General features: G+C 44.1%; 1 protein-coding gene across 16 annotated transcripts in view; it reads left to right on the top strand.

Moving 5' to 3' along the window:
• Positions 1-17,509, top strand: part of PDE4D (phosphodiesterase 4D) — a 709,981-nt gene that overhangs the window by 488,492 nt on the left and 203,980 nt on the right. Inside the window, exon 1 of one of the 16 annotated variants that reach the window (XM_077347185.1) lies at positions 11,730-11,868. The exons of the other annotated variants lie outside the window; for them this stretch is intronic. Within the exon in view, the coding sequence (XP_077203300.1) occupies positions 11,795-11,868 (74 nt within the window). The 5' untranslated portion in view covers positions 11,730-11,794. Of the gene's footprint in view, positions 1-11,729; positions 11,869-17,509 lie in introns of those variants that run through there. 16 annotated transcript variants of the gene reach the window in all.

The following is a 17,509-nucleotide window of genomic DNA, read 5'->3' as shown; positions in this document are numbered from 1 at the left end:
TCCATTTAAGTTTGCACCTACTGCTTCAGTGACTCCATCCAGCCACCTCATTCTCTGTCGTCCCCTTCTTCTTTTGCCCTCAATCGCTCCCAGCATTAGGCTCTTCTCCAGGGAGTCCTTCCTTCTCATGAGGTGGCCAAAGTATTTGAGTTTCATCTTCAGGATCTGGCCTTCTAAAGAGCAGTCAGGGCTGATCTCCTCTAGGACTGACCGGTTTGTTCGCCTTGCAGTCCAAGGGACTCGCAAGAGTCTTCTCCAGCACCAGAGTTCAAAAGCCTCAATTCTTTGACACTCGGCCTTCCTTATGGTCCAACTTTCGCATCCATACATTGCAACTGGGAATAGCATAGCCTTGACTAAATGCACTTTTGTTGGCAGGGTGATGTCTCTGCTTTTTAGGATGCTGTCTAGATTTGCCATAGCTTTCCTCCCCAGGAGCAAGCGTCTTTTAATTTCTTTGCTGCAGTCCCCATCTGCAGTGATCTAGGAGCCCAGGAAAATAAAATCTGTCACTATCTCCATTTCTTCCCCATCTATTTGCCATGAATTGAGAGGGCCGGATGCCATGATCTTTGTTTTCTTGATGTTGAGTTTCAAGCCAACTTTTGCACTCTCCTCCTTCACCCGCATCAACAGGCTCTTTAGTTCCTCTTCACTTTCTGCCATTAGAGTGATATCATCTGCATATCTGAGGTTGTTGATATTTCTCCCTGCAATCTTGATCCCAATTTGTGACTCCTCTAATCCCGCATTTCTCATGATGTGCTCTGCATACAAGTTAAATAGGCAAGGCGACAGTATACAGCCTTGCCGAACCAGTCAGTGATTCCATGTTCAGTTCTCACTGTTGCTTCTTGACCTGCATATAAATTTCTCAAGAGACAAATAAGATGCTCTGGTATTCCCATCTCTTTAAGAACTTGCCACAATTTGTTGTGCTCCACACAATCAAAGGCTTTAGCATAGTCAATGAAGCAGAAGTAGACGTTCTTCTGGTACTCCCTAGCTTTCTCCATGATCCAGCGTATGTTGGCAATTTGATCTCTAGTTCCTCTGCCTCTTCGAAATCCTGCCTGTACTTCTGGAAGTTCTCGGTCCACATATTGCTGGAGCCTAGCTTGTAGGATTTTGAGCATAACTTTGCTAGCATGAGAAATTAGTGCAATGGTGCGGTAGTTTGAACATTCTTTGGCATTGCCCTTCTTTGGGATTGGAATGTAAACTGACCTTTTCCAATCCTGTGGCCATTGTTGAGTTTTCCAAATCTGCTGGCATATTGAGTGTAGCACTTTTACTGCATCGTCCTTTAAAATTTTGAATAGTTCAACTGGAATGCTGTCACCACCACTAGCTTTAAGGATCGCTGCCTTGTTGTGGCAAGGGGGCTTGCGTAGTTCAGTGAAGCTATGAGCTATACCGTGCAGGGCCACCCAAGACAGACAGGTCATAGCTGACGGCTCTGACAAAAGGTGATCCACTGGAGAAGGAAATGGCAAACCACTCCAGTATCTTTGCCATGAAAACTCTATGGACAGTTCCAAAAGGCAAAAGACATGGCTAGCGTGGCCCTATCCATACTAAGAGCCTGACAGCTAGCAATGAGATCTGCACAAATCCTATAATGACAGAATTCCTATCTAGGAGGTGAACATGGATGCAGTCAGTTGCACCCAATGCCCACAACGTGATAAAACACCAATGTCAGACCTGCAGTATTTGACTTGCCGTGTAGAGTATGGAAGATGGCTAATAGAATACAAATAGGTTTTGGCAAAAGTACAGACCTGCTGTTCAAATGTGGCACAATGCCAGGTCCCAAATGTGATTGTGGTGCAGCCCTCCAAAACTATTTTCCATGTATCACAGGGATATGAGCATCTTGCTTTCCGGGGAGATGTAATGGAACTCTTTGAACTCACCTCAGCTGTGACTGAGTTGATTGAAAATGTAGATATTAGTATTTAGAGGGATTGCTGAATCAGACTATATACTCGTCGTTTCAACATGGATACATATTTGATATTATTTTATGCTTCTAGCGTGTGCCATACAATAATAATAATAGAAGTCCTTTGAATACAGTTTCAGAAGGTAGCTGTATTGGTTTGCAATAGTAGAGCAAAATTTCAGTAGCACCTTAGAGACCAACAAGATATTATCAATAATAATAATAATTAATAATATCTGACAACGGGAGCTTTGAAAGCTTACACCCTGAAAATCTTGTTGGTTTTTAAGACTCTGGATGCAGTTTTTTCTTCTTCTAGAGGATGCTGAATTTGTGTTTGACATCTCTAGAAAGTAATTTAAAAACATACTTTGCTGCCCTGTAACTTTCCTTCTGGGATCAAGTTCTGCTCTGAAAATTTGATCCCGACCCCTGCCAAGGTGTCTGCTATTCCTTTGTACAAACTCTTTAGTTCCATCTAAAATTAGGCTTTCTCTGTGATTTTTGAGATGCTGCTTGTCCTTGGAGCAAGATCAAGAGCTGGTGCAGCATAGTGGCTGAGAGAGAGCTACAAATCAAGAAATCTTGTGTTTGAATCTCATTTCAAGCCATCTTCTCCATGACTGTTTATGCACTGGAAGTTTCATGCCGGACTGCAGGCTGGAGTTTTAGTCTTGGCAGGTTGCCCCACCTCTTCTTGCACCCACATGGGGGAGCATTTGGCCCGGTGCACCTCATCTGCCCCCAATTTGTGTTCTTGCATGAAAGCTGGGGCAGTGAAGTTCCCAGTGCATAAACGGTCCATCTGTCTCTTTCTCTCTCACAAACACACACTTTCCCTCAGCCGTTCCCTCACCTGCAATACTGAGCTGGTTGTATTCACCTGCCTTACAGGGTGCCAGGAATACATAAAAGTATATTTGAATGTTAAGTATTATTGTGGGGATTGTGGCTCAGTGGTAGAATCATAGAATAGAATCATAGAGTTGGAAGGGGCCATACAGGCCATCTAGTCCAACCCCCTGCTCAACGCAGGATCAGCCCAAAGCATCCTAAAGCATCCAAGAAAAGTGTGTATCCAACCTTTGCTTGAAGACTTCCAGTGAGGGGGCGCTCACCACCTCCTTAGGCAGCTTATTCCACTGCTGAACTACTCTGACTGTGAAAAACTTTTTCCTGATATCTATATATCGTTGTACTTGAAGTTTAAACCCATTACTGCGTGTCCTCTCCTCTGCAGCCAGCAGAAACAGCATCCTGCCCTCCTCCAAGTGACAACCTTTCAAATACTTAAAGAGGGCTATCATGTCCCCTCTCAACCTCCTTTTCTCCAGGCTGAACATTCCCAAGTCCCTCGACCTATCTTCATAGGGCTTGGTCCCTTGGCCCCAGATCATCTTCGTCGCTCTCCTCTGTACCCTTTCAATTTTATCTACGTCCTTCTTGAAGTGAGGCCTCCAGAACTGCACACAGTACTCCAGGTGTGGTCTGACCAGTGCCGTATACAATGGGACTATGACATCTTGTGATTTTGATGTGATGCCCCTGTTGATACAGCCCAAAATGGCATTTGCCTTTTTTACCACTGCATCACACTGCCTGCTCATGTTTAGTTTACAATCCACAAGTACCCCAAGGACTTGTTCACACACACTGTTACCTAGAAGCGTATCCCCCATCCAGTAGGCATGCTTTTCATTTTTCTGACCCAGATGCAGAACTTTACACTTACCTTTATTAAATTGCATCTTGTTCTCATTTGCCCATTTTTCCATTGTGTTCAGATCTCGTTGAACTCTGTCTCTATCTTCCGGAGTACTTGCCAGTCCTCCCAATTTGTTGTCATCTGCAAACTTGATGAGAACAGGTAGTTTATGCAGACATGTATTCATTTCAGCCCTTGACGCCTCCAGGTAAAACTGTCTTAAGTAGCAGGCATTTGGAAAGGACTTTCTCTGCCTAAGATTTCTAGCCTACTTCTTCCCCACAACAGCCTTGTGAGGTTACTTGGGGTGGGGAGCATGATTAGCCCAAGGACACCCTGAGGACTTCACTGCAGATCAGAGATTTTAACATGTATCTCCATGATTGTCGTCCAACACACCAACGCAGCCCCGCTGTTGGATCAGCACATCTAGATCCTACAAACCCCATTCGCTTGCTCAGTGTGATTTTGCCACCACTATCCTTTCTACAAGGAGTTCGGGCACTCACCTAGTCCTCTCCTGTTTTATCCTGGGTCTCCCAGATCCGAGTCCATCATAAGAGGGGCTTTCAGTGAGAGGCAAGGGATGTCCAAAACTTCAGGAACATCCGTTCTCACTTGCCAACTCAGTAATTGAGAGATCGTTGTCGGAAGTAATTAAATGGGCTTGTACATTTTGTATGTCTGGCACGAGTAGTTTTGCTTAATGAAAGGGAATCTCTTTGCTGGTTGAGCAGTGTTGATCTTACATGGCTAAAGTTATCAAGAGGTATCAAAAAACTTACTGAAATGCTCTCAAATGTCACTTTTGTGCGTCTGAAATGTAATTCCGACAGATCTTTAAGCTTAGCTGAGAATTTTACCTTTCACTGAAATCTGAATCGCCACTTCTCAGGTGTAATTATTCCTTTTATTCTTGGCTCTTCTGCTTGGTTCCCTGGGAATACAGTCAGGCTTTTCATTGGATGCTCCCATCCCACTGTGGCCATTCCTAGTTTTTCTTCGGGCTCTGATGAAAGCAGGCTACATGTCTTGTGGTATAGTCTAAGCCAGTGGTCCCCAACCTGCGGGCCGCGGCCCGGTGCCGGGCCGCGAAGGCCATGGCACCGGGCCGCGGCTCCCTCTCCCCGCCCCGCCCCCGCAGTAAAAAACTTCCCAGGCCGCAAGCTTGCGGCCCGGGAAGCTACTTACCACGGGAGGGCGGGGAGAGGGAATCAGGGCCGGGCCGCGCCTGTGCGGGCCACGCCCGCTCGGCCCGATCCGCGGGCGCGGCCCGTGGGCGCGGCCCGATCCGTGGGCGCGGCCCGGGCGCGGCCAGCGGGCGCGGCCCGATCCGTGGGTGCGGCCCGCGGGCGCGGCCCGATCCGCGGGCGTGGCCCGCACGGGCGCGGTCCGCGGGGGCGCAGCCCGATGCCCTGCCGGTCCCCAGCCTCGGAAAGGTTGGGGACCACTGGTCTAAGCCCACAGAAGTCAAATCTGTTTAGGATTGCAGTGTTAGATACATATTAATTTTCCTTTGCTGAAACAATCGCAAAAGTAGATCTACAGAGATTTAGGTCCACGTTTGTGATTGTTTCCATAGACTCAGGTGATCTCTGTTGATGAACTGAATTATAATCCTGGGACAACTAAATGTGCTTCTGTAAACAACTCTGGACTGGACAAGGATTTTAAGAAATTGAAAGTCAAAGGTGCCTTCTGCTGTGAGTTGTATACCTTTACGTTTCTGGAGATAATGTACAGATCACATATGGGAAGAACAGCTGTTTTACTTTGAGCTCAGGTAACCAACATGCCACCAGAGTTGGACTGGACATATGCCCTTTTAATATAAAGGTCCTTATATTAAATTTTTTCATGAAGGTGGGCTTGTGTTACAATGCAACCCCACCTTCGTGAAAAGGTGTGGGAGGAGCCTGGAAGGCCCCATTCTTCCTCTTCCACACTCACCTGGCCAATGGCACCTGCAGCAGGGAAGGGAACCCCAGAGGAATCCGCATTCCTTGCTGCAGAGCAAATGAGGGCCTGATTCGGGCCGGGCCCAGGGCCAGGTTGAGCTAGTGCCAATATCATCTGGAAGCAGGGATTAGCCCCACTGCCAGGCGAATGCCGGCCCTGCCTTTTCCCCTCATGGGGGAAAGATCTTTGAGACTCATTTGGGTAGTGAAAAGCAGAGTAGAAAAACCACATTTTCTTTTCTTCTTCTTCTGATTGTCAATGTGTGCTTTTTACTGTTCCAGGCAAAAGACTTGCTCTCTCTTGAGAATAGCCTGGGATTCTCAGTTTCAGAAAGTCCTTGGCTATCTAGACAAAGGTAATGTCTGTATATCGCAGTGGGTTTGCCAGGGCTTTCGTCACCTAGCCCATGGATCTATTCTGGGCTGAGGTCCAGTTAGAACCAGCATGGATATATTATTTAACTCAGCCAACAGTTTTCAGTGTTGCAAGATGAGAACTACGAATCCATGTCCCTTTATTCCAGAAGCCCTTTACTTGATGGTAAACCTGATTAATACCCAGAGGGGGTTTACATTTCAGTAAACGTTTTCAAGAACACTGCCTTAGCTAGAAGGAGAGTTTGGAATGTTTTTATCGTGTGTTTTTGCCCAGTAGGCCCAGAGGAGACGTTTACAATAAAAATAACAAAACAATCATAAAAGAATCAAAATAAACCCGTGGAATAATATAAACCCTGTAGGGAAAATAAACGTATAGTGGCATGACCAATCCATATGCCAGTTTCAGTTCAGCCCAAAGACACAATTTTGTTTTAGCAAAATCTCTGAAATAGCGTTGTCAGTTATCAACTGAAATAGGATTGTGAGTGGGAAACTGGAGCATGGGTAGGAAACAGGGCACTGTTCATATGATGGCATCATATCACTTCTGCGGAACCCCCAGAAATGACGTCACATTGCTGTAGGAATTGGCAGAAACTTAAAGTATTACCATCAATTTCTAGAACAATGTGATGCTATGCCTAGGTTTTTCCGGGACACTTTTGCACTGATGGTGATTCTTTTCTCCATTCCTCCCCAGCCTACCACAAAGTGGCAGCAGGTGTGAGCTGAAAGTGGGGTATTCCCCACTGGAAATAGAAATGTGGCAACCTTTCTTAATTAATTAGATTTTTAGCCCGCCATTCTCTGGGGACTCGTGGTGGGGCACAATATATGAAATTCCCATAAAACATCATAAAAAATCCAACCCAAAGAAAGAACAGATAAATGGGAGCTAAGATAAGATCAAACAAGATTGGCGGCATGATCCCCCACCCCACCCCGTCCCAGCAGCCATCCACCCCCCTGGGTGGGGAATGCAAGATTTTGCCGCGTAACCCGAGGAAGGTCCCCATTGTTCCTAATTCTGGCCCCCACCAAAGACCTGGAAGAAGAGCTCCATTTTGCAGATTCTGCAGAACTCTGATAGCTCCATAAGGGCTCTCAACTCTTCCAGGAGCATATTCCACCCGGTCAGGGCCAGGACCAAAAAGCCCCTGGCCCATGTTGGAGCCATGCATGCTTACTTAGGGCGAAGGACGTCTGCACCCGCGGAGCAGAGAGCCCTGCGGGGGGCCTAAGTGTATGACCTTAAAGGTCAAGACCAGAACCTTGAACCTTATCTGGGCCAACACTGGCAGCCAATGCAGCTGACTTCTGAGTAAACCCAAGACCAGAATGCAAAACATAAGAAACTTTGGGAAATAAAAATATCCACTTCATAAATTGCTAAAAGCGGGTATTACCTTACATAAACCAGATGCATACTGTACTAGAATGCATTCTCAAACCTCATGGTGTCTTTTCTGTGTAAGAATTACCCAAACCTCTGTCTTTTCACTATAGAGTTTTCCATGATACGTTCGTAGAAGGGTTGCTCCAGAAATAATGTCACCCCATCATTGACAGCTGCCCATGTTTCCCCTCTCCCCAGTGTTGCCTGGCAACCCTAATTCTCTCACTGTTTTGAAATGTGATGAGTGTTCTGAAGTTTAGTCTGATGCGTCAATCTTAAACAAGCTTATTTGGAAGTCCCATCCATTTCCTTGGGATTTACCACCAGGTAGGCCTGCTTATGATAGTGGCTGAAAGCTTTATTTTGTTTCACAAGAATCTTAATGGTAATAAGCTTATTTCTTTGACATCACTGAGGCTAATAATGCTAATTGGTTTAAATGCAAACCAGAGAGGGGACTGAAACACTCTTCCGCAGTTCCATAGCAGAGAAAACAAAACCAGCTTTCCTTCAAATGCTGTCAAACTTATCATTGGGTTAGGGCCAAAGTAGCCCTTGCATAAATTTTGGATTTCCACTCATATAAAGGCATTGCAGATTATTCCTAATTTGCAGCTCCTCCCCTCACCATAAGCTGCATCTCGAAAACGGTGCTCCCAAATAGAGTTACGCCCATCTAGACACTTCACCAAATTTTTAAAAGTTTGCCCCTGTTTAGAATTACACTGCATATCCTTGAAGATCTCCTAATCCTCAGAGCAATTTTTCAGGTGGTACAGGAGGCTTGAGAAGACAGAGGGAGGTAGACATTTGTGGTACTTTGGAACCAGCCTACTGTTTAGACAAGCTTTTACCAGTAGCTATATAAACAGGTATCTATGTACATATACACATACATTGCAGGTTGGTGCACTGAGAGTTGGAGTAGCAATTATATAGTGTCTGTGATGTGATTTGAAGAGAGGCTCTTTCATCCAGATTGATTCATAGTTCCTTTGCTCTGGTTTGTAATATGTAAATCGGTGAAATGAATATTATGACGCTTGGTAGTAAATAGTATCTCAGAACAAATTGCTCTGCAATTAGAAAGACTATTGTTTGATGTTTTGGTGGCAGTGAAATACCGCATAATAACAGCAATTGGCTTTTATTACAAAAATAACCTTTCCCCACCTGCAGAAACCAGGTGCACAGTTCTCATTTTGGGCAATTAATTGTTCCAGGGTAAGATATACTGAGGGTAAGCCTCGTGTGGCGCAGAGTGGTAAGGCAGCAGACATGCAGTCTGAACCATGAGGCTGAGAGTTCAATCCCAGCAGCCGGCTCCAAGTTGACTCAGCCTTCCATCCTTCCAAGGTCGGTAAAATGAGTACCCAGCTTGCTGGGGAGTAAATGGTAATGACTGGGAAGGCACTGGCAAACCACCCCATATTGAGTCTGCCATGAAAACCCTGGAGGGCGTCACCCCAAGGGTCAGACATGACCCAGTGCTTGCACAGGGGATACCTTTACCTTTAAGATATACTGCCTTGACCTGGATGGCCCAGGCTACCCTGGCTGCTAAGCAGGTCAGCCCTGGATAGTACTTGGATGGGAGACCACTAAGGAAGTCCAGGGTTACTACGCAGAGAAAAGCAATGGCAAACCACCTCTGTTTGTCTCTTGCCTTCAATTCCCTATGGAGTTGCCATAAGTCAGGTGCAACCTGATACCACTTTACACACACACAGGATGTATGGATACACTTGTTAAAAATCTGTGCTGTCCTAGTGCACCCTCTTTGTTTTGCCACTTTTGTCATTAACGTTCCTGATTCTGTGTATTTGTTTGATTCCATTTTAGGCCCTTTCTATGCAACAAAAACCAATAACAGGCATCTATTTTCTTGATGCTTTTTTCACATTTGGTTAGTACGTTTGAGGGGGGAAGATGGCTTTAAGTGTAGTCCTGAGCAGGGAGAAACTACGGCAGAAATGGGCATTTTAAGATTTGAACAGTGCGATAACAAAATTTGAGAGTATCCTTGTTTTAAGAAATCTCCTGATGAGTGGTGCTTTTTATATGGCTGAATAAAAGCCAGGAATATTCGACTGGATGGCTGTATTTTATCTTAGGCTAGAAGAAGTTCCTCTAAATAAGGTAACTTCTTACAATTAAAGTGACACTTCTATTGGAAGAAGAAACACTTCTCTCAGAGGAAGAGCGTTTTAGAAGGCTTCAAATGTTACTTAGTGGAGTGGTAAGATACAGGCCAATATATTAAAAGGTAATCTTCATATGAATGGACTGCAGATTCTGCCCAAACTTTCTACATACCATAGTGCATATAAAATATATTGTGATGTCTTGCTCAAAGTTGGAGTTTGGGAGCGTTGGGGCATGCTGTGTTGTAGCCAGGGCTCTGTCCTTCTTAGCCTGGATTACTCTGTGCCCTTGAGTCTTTCAAGTGGTCATTGAGATCATAATCCAATATGGAGATGGGAAGCTTACTAGTGCCAAGTGTATTGTGCCAAGTACTGTTGCTAATTTCTGATATATATGTATAAATATAAAAACAGAAACAAAACAATAATTTTTGTACTGATTTGTACCTTAGGAATGCTTTAAAAACAAAAAAGGGGGTAACCATAATATCATATTGTAATTCTACTTCATGCCTTCATGGTCTCCATATTCACTGTTGTCCCATACGTCAGACTGTGTTGCTTATATACAGCACTGCGTCCACTGTCTGCTTTGATCGTTTGTGAAAGTTTACTGTGGACCTTATAAAAAGTAATATTTCAGCATGCCGAAGACCAGTCACCTGCAAACTGAGAGTGTTCCTTGTGTCTAGTTTTGCAGTAAGCCGAGTTGAGTTGTCAAAGTCATTCGCTGTAATAGGAGAAAGGCACAAAGCCTTCTGGATGGAAAAGCTGCCAAAAAGTCTGAAAATAATCTACCCGTCTGATACTGTCTCTCCTGGAGTGGCTGATGTCTCATAAACGATTATGCCCTACTTAGTTATATAAATGCCTCTCCAACACTGGAGAAGAGAAGCAAAACTAAGTTAGACAGAGAAATGAACTCTGCAGAGTCGGTTCACATAAACACTAGCAGGAGATACTTTACAGATCTTGGGGAATCAGGCCTATATCAGACTTCATCTTACACAACTATAAGCCCATTATGTGTGCTTTAACAGTGGAATGGGCATAAAGTGTGTGTGTGTGTGTGTGTGTGTGTGTATGTAAATATAATAATTAAAAAGTGCACAAAGCTGGTGTGGATGGACTTCTTTGTGCCTATGTTTCTCCACGTAGCACTGAAAAACATTTGGACTCCAGTTGTGAGAACAGAGTCCTACTTGTGTTCCCATTATCCCTTTTCGGGGGTTAAACACCATGAACCACACAGATCTCCTGCATCATATGTCTTGCACTGGGAAAGGAAGTTTTGGTAGATAGGCTGACTGGTGCCCCCCGTAGGTAGAGGATTTCTGGCTGGTGACTACAGGCAAAACAGCCCTTAGATCAGTGGGGGTCGAATGACCCTTTCACAGGGGTCATGGCAGGGCAAGCAGCTTGGCTGGAGGAGGCACCATCCACACAACAGCCTTGCAGGATAGATCGAGATAGAACGTTCGTCTGTCTGGAGCAGTGGAAAAGAGCGAGATCAGCATGGTGGGACAAGAGGCAGAACTGAACTGAGAAACCCCAGGGGGAAAAAAAACAATTTATATACAGTCATGAACTATGGATCTTCCCGCCATTGGTCAGTTTCGGTTTAATTTCTGTGAAAGAACACTTGCATAATTGTATGGTTGGGGGGGTTGCCACAACATGAGGAACTGTATTAAAGGTTCGCGGCATTAGGAAGGTTGAGAACCACTGCCTTAGGTGTATCTTTTAAATATTCGTGTTTAGCAGTTCCCACCCTGAGATAACTGGACAGTAGCTGGGATTCTCACCTCCTTTTGTTTGACTGCAGCCTGTATCTGTGTCAGTCAAAGGAAAACCGAGCTATGTGCCTACCTAAGCCAACAAGAGCAAAGCTGGCTGCAAACTACCTCGGCACCTCGCTCCTCGGCTGCGAGCAAGTGCCAGCGACGCATGCCTTTGCTTGCTTTTAATCAGTGCTATATTTATAAACAGTTTCCCTCGAATAACGAGATAAGACCCTGCAGGCTGCCAGTAGTTCCTACTTAGGGCAAGTGCCATGCCGCAGGAAATCCTTGTTGTGCTTCCTACCGGGTGCTTTGGGCCGGCTTCGCACTGCTGATGCACCGTGTGGTCTGAGGGACATTCCTCAAGGGAGCTACAAGTGCTTTTATGAGTAGAGCAGGGCCCCTCCAGCTGCGGTCGGTCGCCGTGGGTCTCCGCAGAAGCGAGCGTTCTTCCCCATCTGGTTTGATATTGCCCTGGTAAATGGCCTTTGTTTGGGACGCCTCTCGTTTATCCCCGAGGAACAAGAAGAGGCTTCGCTTTCTGAAGTCATACAGGTACCCGAGCTCTTCCTAGAGTGAGTGAATGTTCACAGCCCAGCTGATCTGTTCTTTCTGTCTAAGGCTTGTGGTGTGGGGGGAGGGGGATTTCTTATTCCGGTAGTGACTCCGGTATCTTCTAAAGGCAGCCTTCTAAATAAGCAGTTTAACATGAACTTCAAACAGGGATTGCCACATTTAAAAGGAACTTTAGCAAACGGCTGGAATGTGGTGCCCGAAGGGTATTTGTATTCTGGGGTACACTGTCTAAATCTATTGAAATCAGTAGGCTTCGTAAACACTGCATAAATGTTTGTCCTTAGTAAATATCCTTAGGAGTAGGGTAAAAGTTATGAGAAAATATTGTTTAAAAAAAAAAAAGCGTCCTACAAGGGAAATGGAAGAAGACTGCATTCCAGACATTTCTCCCATTGGGGAAAAGTAGATGAAGTAGCTAATGAATGGTCATGCGTGAGAAAATTGCTGACAGTGCTTATGCCCTGAGCCATTTCTGGATTTCATTCACATTTTAAACTTTTACTGTTCTTTTATACCCTTATTCAGTGTAAGACCTGTATATGTAATGATAAGTTTCATCCCACACAGGCATGTTAGATCATATTCCTAAGAGGGTACCTGGACATATAGGTATAACTGTCTCACTTCCATGGAAATGATTTATATCCAGATTGTATTCGAGATTGATTCAGAAATGTGCCCCAGTCCAGCAAGAACAACATGCACTAAGAAATTGCTTTTACACAGAAATACCCTTCCAGACTGAGCCTATTCATGCAAAAGGGTGACGTGTCATCATCATCATTAAAAATAAAACAAAACAAAAAACAAAAGCAGACATTGCCCCTTGCAAGATAGGAGCTACCCATATCACAGTAAATGCATTGTTTCTAGCTCTGGCAGCGTTCATAATTTGTTTGGGTAGTACAAGCTTGGCTGACTGTAAAGCTAGGAGACAGTAGAATGCAAGGTTGTTCCTGTTGCTGCATGCTAGTCTCTCTCTGGATCAAGGTCAGAATACATATTTATTAATGCAAACTTTAATCCCATTCCTTCTCCTGTCTGACATTATAGCAGTCAGTCTGCGTTTAGATTGCAAGAACAATTTTATCCCTGGAGGCTAGATAGTTCCATCAAGTATATTAAATTTTTTTAGATGCTTTATATATATATATATATATATATATATATATATATATATATATATATATATATATATATATATATATATATATATATATATATATATATATATATATATATATATATATATATATATATATATATATATATATATATATATATATATATATATATATATATATATATATATATATATATATATATATATATATATATATATATATATATATATATATATATATATATATATATATATATATATATATATATATATATATATAAAGAAACTAGTACCATAGCGTCTTGGGGGCAAATCACCTTATTATGAACCTTTAATCATCATTCAGATTCACAAATGAGATGCTGAAACAGGAACTGCGGTCTAATGTTGCACACTGCCAGTTCAGCACTTTGATTTCATTCACACTTTTAGGTTATCGTTTGAAAGCTACTGTAAGACGTTGCTGGACTTTGTTTCACCGTAACCTAAGAATGTTGCCTTCGTCAATAGACAGTCATCCCTACGTCACTGAAAGATCTGATGTCAGCGTCCGTGTCTATAATCTCCTAAAAATGATCGCGGCACAATAATAGCTTCCAAGTTCTGGGACCTTCTCTACTTTCCGGTGCTTGGTCCAGGATATTCTGTTACTTGCAAGTAGATGCAAGAGTAAGTGGGAGAGCGTAAATAGGGAAACTAGCTGATAAGTGATACTAGGTTGCCGGTCCTATGCAGCCAGTTCTTTCTACATTTAATTTTTTGGAGGACTTACTTGGCCATATGAGCGTTGTAAGTTTTTTAGTCACATTGTGGTTTGTTTTGTGTGATATTGTCATTGCCAGGCTTGGAACAAAGGCTGTGGCCCAGCTGATCATAGCTTTCGGATTAGCAAAATTCAATAGGTTAGATTCTGTCATACCTTGAAGAATGGGGAGGGGGGGACTGCATTTGTGTAGAATCCAGTCTTCCCAGCCCCTTACCTTAAACCTATTTCACCTCCCAAATATCCTGTACTGCATAGCAACAATTAGAAAGACATTTTTTTTTTATCAGCCTTGCATCTGAAAAGAAATGCTTCCACTTGTAACATTTATAGTATCGATGGGGTTCCAGGACAAACCCTTGGGTGTCCCATTGTTGATTTCCTTTCATTGTGAAAACATACGGAAGCTTAGGATGGTGGTACCCATTTCAGTGGTTCTAGAATAGGTTGGGGGAGTTCATAGGTTAATTCAGAAGCCTGGACAGACTGTAGGCCTTGCAATCCTGGAAAGTCCATTAGTTATTTTATTGAGGTTATATAAAAAGGCTGCATTTTTAGGGAATGTGGGGACACGACTGCCGGTGCATTGAAAGTGGCAAAAATTCCACAGCAAAGCACACTTCCTACCTCTGACTGTCTGCAAATGAGTAAATAAATCTGAGATAGTTAAAAACATGACATTGTTAATTAGCTTTATGAGGATGTGGGAAGACTGACAAAATGGTTAGTTGTAGAGCCAATTAGTGGGCATTTATACGTGTGTAGATTAGTAGTGCAGATTTATGGTATCTTTCAAGTTGCAAAGTCTTATTTCTACCATTCTTTCATCTGCAAAAAACCTGGTATTTCACATGTCTTGATAAAATCTTAATCAGTTAAGGAGACCGCCTTTAGAACCTCTTTTGACCCGTGCAGTTGTTTTCTTGGGTGTGAAAAACCAGAGAGTTGGAGTTGGATCATTTGCTGTTGTTTTAATGTCAGAATTAAAACTATATTAGGAAGCCAATCAGATAGTTGTTTCAGTGGGGAATAGATTTCCGGCTGTAGCATTCTGACCCGCCTTTCCAACAGGGATAAAATTCTTGAGGATTATATCCCTCATTGAAGGTGTCACCTCCCTCTCAAATTTCAGCCATTCCTGTTCATTGTGGACTCAGTGCAGGTATAAATTCTGAGTGAGTGAGCTTTTCCCTCCTTTCCTGGGAGCATCAAGTGGCAGGTGGGGTATGTTCATTCACAAATATTTTTTTAAAGTGAGTCCTCTTGTTTTCCTTCTGTACTGAGCTGAAAGCAAAGATTTATGGTCTGTCTTTAAAACATGAAGCTTTGCAAGGCATTCCCAAATCTATAAAGACTAGTAATCAAGCCCGCTGCCGTTTAAATGCAGCGTGCGCTAGCAGGCCTATGGAGTTGTGCCGGGTGTGCAGGCTGGGCGCGGGCGGGCTCGCAGGTGAGGCTGTGGATGGGGCGGCCTGAGACCCTGCCGTGTCGGCGGGCGGCTCCAGGAGGTGTCTGTCCGGCGCAGGCCCTACCTGAGTCGTCGCAGGGCAGAAACAGTGTTCAGCGTTGGTAGCGGCGGGAGACAGTAGAAGGGATCGGTGGTCAGGCCCTGTCGCTGGCGGTGGCGTTGCAGCCGCAGCCTATCCCGCAGCCACCCAGTCCCAGCATCTGCGCTGGCGGTGGCGTGTCCCGATTCATCAGTCCAGCGGCTTGCGATTAGTCCCTTGCCGCCAGACTGACACTTGGAGGGCCCTCCAAGTGTCAGTCCGGAGGAAGGGGCCTATGGGCACCCTTCCTCATCACAGACAGGGCCCACCCTCGGAGCCCTTAACCGATTATTTAATCTGCTCCGCTAGGAGCGGATTAAAGATTCTTTCTTTCTTTCTTTCTTTCTTTCTTTCTTTCTTTCTTTCTTTCTTTCTTTCTTTCTTTCTTTCTTTCTTTCTTTCTTTCTTTCTTTCTTTCTTTCTTTCTTTTGTATCTTCCTTGGTGTTAAATTACACCTTTGGTTTCCATCTAGACTGTTTTCCTTCTGGCCTAGAGGCCCTCTTTTCATGTGCTGTTGAGTAGCTGTCAACAGCTAACATCCTCTGGCAGATCAGTTTGTCAAAACAGTCTGAATGGAGTCCAATGATTTCATGATTCCCCACATGCATACTACACAATCCCACCTTCCTGCAAAATAACCCCCCAGTGCCCCCCCATGTGGCAGAACTTGTCTACTGCTGCCACGTTTCCCAGGGGACATATTCCAGTGGGGGACACAGCAGCCCAGCATAGCCACTGCTGTGTGGAATCAATCTCTGTGTAGCAACTTCGTTGATGGTTTGACATTCAGCATGATGTAGAGCAGCATGATATAGTGACTAAGAGTGGAGGACTGAAATCTGAAGAACCAGGTTCAGTTCCCCACTCCTCCACATGAAGCCAGCTGGGTGACCTTGGGCCAGTCAGAGCTCTTTCAGAATTATCTCGGCCCCACCGACCTCACAAGGTGTCTGTTCTGAGGAGTGGAAAGGAAAGTGTTTGGAAGCCATTTTGCGACTCCTTAAGGCAGCAGAAAGTGGGGTATAAAAACCTACTCTTCTTGGTACTAATCAGGACCTGCTTGGCTTCCAGAGTCTGAGGAAACTAGGCTAAACTGGTCAGCATCCATGTCAGGGCACATCCTTTTACCTCACTTCAAGAAGGATGTAGATAAAATTGAAAGGGTACAGAGAAGAGCGACGAAGATGATCTGGGGCCAAGGGACCAAGCCCTATGAAGATAGGTTGAGGGACTTGGGAATGTTCAACCTGGAGAAAAGGAGGTTGAGAGGGGACATGATAGCCCTCTTTAAGTATTTGAAAGGTTGTCACTTGGAGGAGGGCAGGATGCTGTTTCTGTTGGCTGCAGAGGAGAGGACACGCAGTAACGGGTTTAAACTACAAGTACAACGATATAGGCTACTAGATATCAGGAAACGTTTTTCACAGTCAGAGTAGTTCAGCAGTGGAATAGGCTGCCTAAGGAGGTGGTGAGCTCCCCCTCATTGGCAGTCTTTTCTTGGATGCTTTAGGATGCTTAGGGCTGATCCTGCGTTAATCAGGGGGTTGGACTAGATGGCCTGAATGGCCCCTTCCAACTCTATGATTTTATGATTCTATGATTCTACCTGGAGATGCAAGGGATTGAACCTTGGACTTTCTACATGCAAAGCAGATAATCTCCAACTGGGTCACAGCTGCTCCTCAAACCCAGGCATGAGGAACGAGTGCTTGGCTACTGCTTTTCTTCATTGAGGAGAGCTCTGAGCTGGCTCTGGACGCAGGCAGAAAGGAGGGGGTGCCCAGTGGCTGCTTCCATGCCTTCTGGTAGCCTCTTTCTGCTTTACAGGAATTTGATAGTGACTTTAATTTTTCCCCTTCTACCATCAAGGATTTTGTTTTTAAACGTACGAGCTGCATTGCAGTGACGTTTAAGAACTCCTAAGAGTGCTATAAATAGAATGAGCATCAGATCTGACACTCAGTATACCAGGAAAACATGATGACATGAGTTCAGCATGTACTGCACCAGAATAAAGTAGCAATTTCTGTAATACAGTACAGCTTCTATACTAAATCAGTTGCTCTTATTCGTTTAATGTTTAGTTTTTATTTATTTAATGCTAGTAATTTACTTAATGCTAGTAATTATTTACTTAATGCAAGTAATTTGTAATAGAAATCATGTCTATGTATACCTATCAAAAG

This window comes from Paroedura picta, chromosome 7, assembly GCF_049243985.1.
Source record: "Paroedura picta isolate Pp20150507F chromosome 7, Ppicta_v3.0, whole genome shotgun sequence".
NCBI lineage: Eukaryota > Metazoa > Chordata > Lepidosauria > Squamata > Gekkonidae > Paroedura > Paroedura picta.
The sequence above is the reverse complement of the archived record's forward strand: the minus strand, read 5'-3'. Positions and strand labels throughout refer to the sequence as shown.